General features: G+C 38.9%; 1 protein-coding gene across 3 annotated transcripts in view; it reads left to right on the top strand.

Moving 5' to 3' along the window:
* The window catches only part of LOC122256672 (putative fatty acyl-CoA reductase CG5065), a 48,982-nt gene that overhangs the window by 14,359 nt on the left and 27,123 nt on the right, over positions 1-7,500 (top strand). For all 3 annotated transcript variants that reach the window (XM_086536140.1, XM_086536141.1, XM_043021516.2), the window contains exons 3-4: positions 2,999-3,247; positions 5,975-6,120. In XM_086536140.1, the coding sequence (XP_086392266.1) occupies positions 2,999-3,247; positions 5,975-6,120 (395 nt within the window). The remainder of the gene's footprint in view (positions 1-2,998; positions 3,248-5,974; positions 6,121-7,500) is intronic.

Raw genomic sequence — 7,500 nt, 5'->3', positions numbered from 1 at the left:
AACGTATTGCTGAATGTTAGCTGCCCTTTTGTTTTGCATGTGTGACCCGCTCCCGGGCTGTAACCTGCTTTTATCACCCGTGGTCTGTGATCACGCTAAGGTCTACGTTCGATTGAACTTGGAAATGCTGTAACCAAGGTCTAGTGTAGGGTGATATCGTGGGTCCCACTCCCTTATCAGACTGTTAGCCAAGAGCCCTTACTGTGAGGGTTCTCATGGGTGATAGCGGACACATGTGTTATGTGTAAAAAAGATGAAACCTACTTTTGGAGAAGAGGGGTTTAAATATATGCGTTTTTTTCTTTCATTTTTCTTCATATTTCCCCAGTTTTGGTTCGAGAGCAGAGGTTCTGGAGAATAGCTAGCTCTCCATGCGGCTGATTTCTCCTGCGTAAACATTTTGAAAGGCTGAGGGAGGATTGGAAGAAGAGGAGGAGGGAGGGGGGGCAAGAGGCTTGGGGCGCTGTTGAAGAATAGGAAACGGGAGGGAGGGAGGAGGGAAGAGGGAGGAGGGAGGAGGGAGGAGGGAGGGAGGAGGAGGGAGGGAGGGAGGGCAGGGGTCATGTCTCTTGTCGTATCTAGGACGTGTTTTTTCCCATTTTCCTTTTTCTGTTTCTTATACCCCTTCACCTTCTGCCCTCTCTGGTAGGGAGAGAAATCATACCTGAATTGCTCTCTCTCTCTCTCTCTCTCTCTCTCTCTCTCTCTCTCTCTCTCTCTCTCTCTCTCTCTCTCTCTCTCTCTCTCTCTCTCTCTCTCTCTCTCTCTCTCTCTGTGTATGTGAATGTGTTTGTGTGTGTGTGCGTGCGTGCCTGCGTGTGTGTTTGTGTTTGTGTGTGTGTGTTTGTGTTTGTGTTTGTGTATTTGTGTGTGTGTGTATATATATGTGTGTGTGTGTGTGTGTGTGTGTGTGTGTGTGTGTGTGTGTGTGTGTGTGTGTGTGTGTGTGTGTGTGTGTGTATATCTGTGTGTCTTCCTTCCTCCTACCCTCTCCTTCTCCATCTCCGTTTTTTTACAATACCATTTCTTTTAGCGCTGACACGCAAGATCAGATAACGAGTAAGAGACAAAAAAGCGACTAATTTTCCCTTATAAGACTGTCTATTACAAAACCCTCTACGGCAAGAGGGAGAAAACGCAATTACCTCTTTTTTCTTACGTGGTTTCACCTTTTGTTTTCCCTAGCATCACGCCTTGAAGAGAGTTTCAGGCCAAAATGTGATTCCTCAGATGCCACACAAACACCGTGTCCAATTCTTGTTTGTGTTCCATTCGGTCCCTGTCCTAGTTTCTTTCTCTGCCTGTCACTGGCACTGTGTCTGTCTGTGTCTGTGTCTGCCACAGTCTCAGTCTCAGCTTCAGTCTCAGTCTCAGTCAAAGAAGGCACATCTTAAGAATTTTCCGGGAAACTTATTTTGTTGCTCTCCTTGTCTTTGTTGCATCTGCTGTGATTAATATAAATGTTTTAGCAGTATTTCTTGTTTTTACGACGTTACGGATCATCATTATTTGTATTATATCATTTCGAATCAACTGTTTATTGACACATCATGGTATTCAATATGACGTCACCAACGTGGAAAATGATAGTTCAGCAAAAAGTTTCTATCAATTGTAGTCGGATGATTAGGTGGAGATGTACTTCCACCTTTTGTAAACAACAAAAAAATATGTTTTATTGTTCGGTCGCCTCTCTGAATTTACGAATAATGCGAGACACTGATGGCATTACACTGGAGGGACGAAAACACGCTTTGTCATAAACCCGTCTTGGGATTTTCACAGTCACAGAATCATCGTCAGTGAGAGTGAAAGAATATGCATGATTTTTATAGATATGGTATTACTGGAGATGACGCAGATGTCTTTTCAATTGGCGAAGAGGAAGCCCCCCCCCTCCCCAAATACCTGCAATCCTGTGAAAATGCCTGCAGTTTTGAAAGGCCTTGTATACGCTTTCTCAACTTTTTTTCTTAGTTTCTGTTTTATAATACCAATTTAACACCACAAAAAGTTGAATGACTTTAAAGGGGTAGTTACCTGCAATTTGTGACCCACGGCGAATACTCAGTGTACGGTTGTGTAGACGACGCCGAACTGCGAGGTAACCCAAAAAAGAATGAAAAAAAGAAAAGAAAAATGCATCGTCTCACTCACTTTTCTAAAGTTCATTTGCTTATTCTTAATAAATAGTTTAGAAATGGCGATTCAATATTTTTTCTGGAAACAATAATATTTTGTCGATAACGAACAGAAATTTGAAAATATCTTCCGGTAGCCCTCTGCAAACAAGGTTACGTAATCATTGCTCAAAAGGCAGTTGCTAAGGTGTAAGAACCCATCGGCTGACCTTCACGTACAAGGGAAAACCAATCGCTCTTTCGTACTTGTGTAGAGAACACGTGCAAACATTGTCTTGCTCCATAGTTAAATATTTGCTGGTTATATGTCAGTACGTTGCGAAGCATTAAACTCGTATGACTTATTGTCTGTACATGATATGCTTACATATTAAGAAATATAGGATTGTACTTTTTCGTTTGCCGCTATAACAATATGAAACTGTAACATATTTCTCTTTTGATGACGACGACAATAAAACTTGTGTCGTTTGTGTCATGGGATATTTTTATGCGACAGCAAGGGGACGCTAAAATGTTAGGGTGAGGCCCAGGAAACAAAACAAAAGTGAGATTAAAAAGATATTTTGTATAAATGTGCGTGTGCTTGTATTAATTTTTTGTTGTTTTCCTTATGGTTATCAATATTGTTTTTTTATCATCATCATCATCATTATCATCATTATCATCATCGTCATTGTTATTATTTTATTGCAAGTTGGAGGAATAACAACAGTAAATTTACTTTTGCCCCTACGGTGCTGACAGAAATAAAATGGTATTACGCATTTATTGCATTACACACTCCCAAACCCTACTCACCATTCCATGGACTGTGAAATCATCACACTACTAACCCTTATGTGTTCATGCCACAGCTGTTCGACCAGCTGAGATCGTCATGCCCGGAGGTGCTAGGGAAGCTGGTGGCAGTGCAGGGGGACATCACTTTGCCAGGACTGGGCATATCCCCAGCTGATTCTGCCACCCTCGCTTCCAACATCTCCGTCGTCTTCCACGCCGCTGCCACCGTCAAGTTCGACGAGGCTCTTAAGCTCTCGCTGCAGATGAACGTGCTCGGGACGCGGCGCCTGGTCGAGCTCTGCCATAAGATGGAGAAACTGGTGGTGGGTCACTCTTCTTGCATTTTAATGTATGCTGTGTTACGATATTACTCATCTCTCAGGTACATGCACACACATGCGTACACACACACATGCGTACACACACATGCGTACACACTCACATGCGTACACACTCACATGCGTACACACACACATGTGTACACACACATGTGTACATACACACATGCGTACACACACACATGTGTACACACACGCATGCGTACACACACACACACACACACACACACACACACACACACACACACACACACACACACACACACACACACACACACACACACACACACACACACACACACACACACGTACTCGCATACTTGTTCATGGATAAGGATAAGCTAGATTTGTGGAGCAGATGCTACGCCGGGTTTGTATGCACTGAGGCGAGCCCGAAAGACGGTAATAACATACCTCCCTGACTCAGAGTCGAACCTCTGCCTCGAACCTCAAGTATGAGCCCGAGAGTGCAGTACTAAACCGACTAGACCACACGACCCATCACTTGCACATAAATCTGTCTGTCTTTCTTTCTCTTATCTTTTTGCCTGTTTATCTATCTACTATGTCTGTCTGTCTATCCATCTATCTGTCCATCTTTTTATCAATATGTCTGTCTGTATATATGTATATAACTTATCTGTCAATATGAGTACATACACATCTACCTATATATGCATTTGTATGTATATGTATATGTATTTTACATGTTTATTAAACCTCTAAATCAATGTGCATGTGTGCAGATTTTAATAGGATGTAGTTGAAGGTCTGATTAGCATTTGTATGTTTTGTTAATATGTCTCTTGTTTCCTCTTTTTGTAGATTATGGTAATGGTAGTGCGAGTATCATATGGTGCAGAAAAACATGATCCAAACTTTGATAGTTTATTTTGACATATTAGAAATTGAAAGAATGTAATATCTATCAAGGTATTCATTTATAGGTGAAACAGGCATATGTACATGCATTGCCTGCCATGCTTTTCATGAATATGATTATCTACAAGTGCTGTGTCAGGGCCACTTGATGTCTTATTTTTTATTACTAGTGAGACTGTTATTAGTTACAGTAATGATAAGAATGATGATTATGGTAATGATAATGGTAATAATAGCAATAATGGTAATATTTGTAATAATAATAATAATGAAATGTTAATGTTAATGTTAATGATAATAATAATAATGATGATAATTATGATAATAATATTACTACTACTACTACTAATGATGATGATAATAATAATGATAATGATGATTATGATGGTGACAGAAACAATGGTAATGATAATGGTAATACAGATGATGATGATAGTAATAAATAATGATAATCATGATTATGACAACAAGATAATAATAAGAATGATAATGTTAATGATAATGATGATAATAGTGAGTAATAATGATAATAACATGAATGATAATATCAATAAAAAAAAATGATAGGAGTAATAATGCTGATGATAATGATAATGATTGTATTAATGATTATACTGATTATGATGATGATAGTGATGATGATAATGATAATAACAATAATAATAATGATATTAATAATAGTAATAATAATTATAATAATAATAATAATGATAATAATGATGATAAAAGTTATTGTTAATGATGATATTGATGATAGGTATAATGATAATAGTGATAATGGTAATAGTAATGACAATGATGATGATAATAATAATCATAATAAAAAATACCAATAATGATAATAATAATAATAATAATGATAATAATAATAATAATAATGATAATAATGATAATGATAATAATAATAATAATATTAATAATATTTAAAATAATGATAAAAATGATGATAGTAATGATGATAATGATAACAAAAATGGTGAAGGTAGTATTAATGATAAATATTTAAAAAAATGTTGATAATCAAAATAATAACTTTTTCCCAAATATTCAAGGAATAGGTAAACAGGAGAGATCAGATAAATAGCTCAGCGCTCCTGGACCCATCTCTGTAAAAAAGATATTAGAATATAGTGGACAGTGCGTGTTCCTGGCAACCATGGATTAATCATGATTTGGATATCAAGACATCAGTGGCTGATATATTTTCCTGTAATATTATTTTAGTATATACCGGGATGTGAATCATTATACTGGAGGTTTAACTTATGTTAATCAATCTGCCATTCATATGATTGAGTGGATTTTTAGGAAGTGAGGGATGCAACTCTTTTCACCATACCAATTCGGGGGGATTTCTAGCCTAGAATGTCCAAATGCCGGGGCTTTCGAATTATTAGGCCTAAATCAATTGAATAGCTGGCACAATACTGTGCCGCCCGGCAACTGTGTGGGTTAAGGTTTGCTATATACCATTTGAAACTGTCTCCAAATCCTTTTCTGCCTTGTGCCTGAACCTGCTGTCTTCTTAGGTAATTCACCCTTTTTCTTTCCAGGGCAACCATTTTTTTAATGGAAGTAGTTACTTGTTTACGTTGATTATCAAAATTGCTTATACTAGATTTTGAAGTTAAAGTGATCCACAGTGCATCTGGGCAGGGCACGTGACTAGACCTTGAAGGTAAAATTTTGTACACCATGCTCCCTCAAGTAGGCCCACTAATATACATTTTTCCCCTGCTTCACTTACAATCATCACAAGCCATTTTCAGCTCCTCGTCAGTGTATTTGATACCCACCTCCTCACTTTGCTGGTCTCCTCCCCCCCACCAGGCGTTGGTTCATGTGTCGACGGCTTACTGTAACTGCGACCGGGTGGAGGTGAAGGAGGTAGTGTATCCGCCTCCTATAGACCCTTACAAACTGATTCAGCTTGTCGACTGGATGGATGATGACACTTTCAACCACCTCACGCCTAAGTATGTCTCAGCTCCCCTACTTATCTCTGTTTGGTTGTTGTCTCAAGCCCTTCTGTTTTGTTTTCATCTTGATTTGAATGCTCCTCTGATTTTCATTACTAATTTCTCATCATTTTCAGTTCTTTCTGTTTCTGTTTATTTTATTTTTACTCTTCATTTTATAGGGGATATTATCTTTTCACTCTTCTATTATTTATCCTATCTCTTTGTTTTTTCCCATTCTTTAGCCTTCACCATATTTTATTTTTTTCAATATCCCTCTTTGCTTTTTTTCTTAGCCTTTCATCTTACTTTCTCCACTTCTCACCTTTGCTACTCATCCTCTCCCCTTTTTTTCTTCTTCTTCTTTTTCTTTTTCTTTTTGTTCTTCCCCTTCCCCTTCCCCTTCCCCTTCCCCTTCCCCTTCCCCTTCCCCTTCCCCTTCCCCTTCCCCTTCCCCTTCCCCTTCCCCTTCCCCTTCCCCTTCCCCTTCCCCTTCCCCTTCCCCTTCCCCTTCCCCTTCCCCTTCTCCTTCTTCTCCTTCTCCTTCTCCTTCTCCTTCTCCTTCTCCTTCTCCTTCTTCTTCTTCTTCTTCTTCTTCTTCTTCTTCTTCTTCTCTTCCTCCTCCTCCTCCTCCTCCTCCTCCTCCTCCTCCTCCTCCTCCTCCTCCTCTCCTCCTCCTCCTCCTCCTCCTCTCTCTCTCTCTCTCTCTCTCTCTCTCTCTCTCTCTCTCTCTCTCTCTCTCTCTCTCTCTCTCTCTCTCTCTCTCTCTCTCTCTCTCTCTCTCTCCTCTTTCTCTTCCTCATTTTCTTTCTCATTTTATCTCTTTGTCTTCTTCCCCTTTTCATTGTTGTTGTTGTTGTTCTTTTCTTTTTCTTTTTCTTTTCTTCCTCTTCCTCTTCCTCTTCTTTTCTTTTCTTTTCTTTTCTTCCTCTTCCTCCTTTTCATCCTCTTCCTCCTCTTCTTCATCCCCTTTTCAACTTCCTCCTTTTCTTCTGCCTTTTCTTCCTCTTTGTCTTTTTCCCTATCTTCCTCTTCATCTTCCTCATTTCTCTCTTCCTCCTCATTGTTATCTGATATCACTAACTCACCTCTGCCTTCCCTCATATATTTCATATCCTAAACCACCCTCAAATAATTGGTAGAAAAATACTTCATTATGTTAATGGAGTATGAAGCTATTTGAAAATTCAGATTTTGTTGCAAGGCTAAATTTTGTTTGCCGTAATTCAGTGAATTAGGAGGTAGAGAAGAGGAAGGAAAGTGCCAAATAGGAACAACCCCCTTCATACAATATATGTTTGCAAATTTAACTATTACCAATACTGTATAACTGTATAACATTAATGATACAGCTGATCCTTAGATGGACTTGGGTTACATGAAGTGGATCTCTAATTC

The sequence above is a fragment of the Penaeus japonicus genome, unplaced genomic scaffold (assembly GCF_977035675.1).
Source record: "Penaeus japonicus unplaced genomic scaffold, GWHDUDI00000001_assembly GWHDUDI00000004, whole genome shotgun sequence".
In the NCBI taxonomy this organism is placed as follows: domain Eukaryota; kingdom Metazoa; phylum Arthropoda; class Malacostraca; order Decapoda; family Penaeidae; genus Penaeus; species Penaeus japonicus.
The sequence above is the reverse complement of the archived record's forward strand: the minus strand, read 5'-3'. Positions and strand labels throughout refer to the sequence as shown.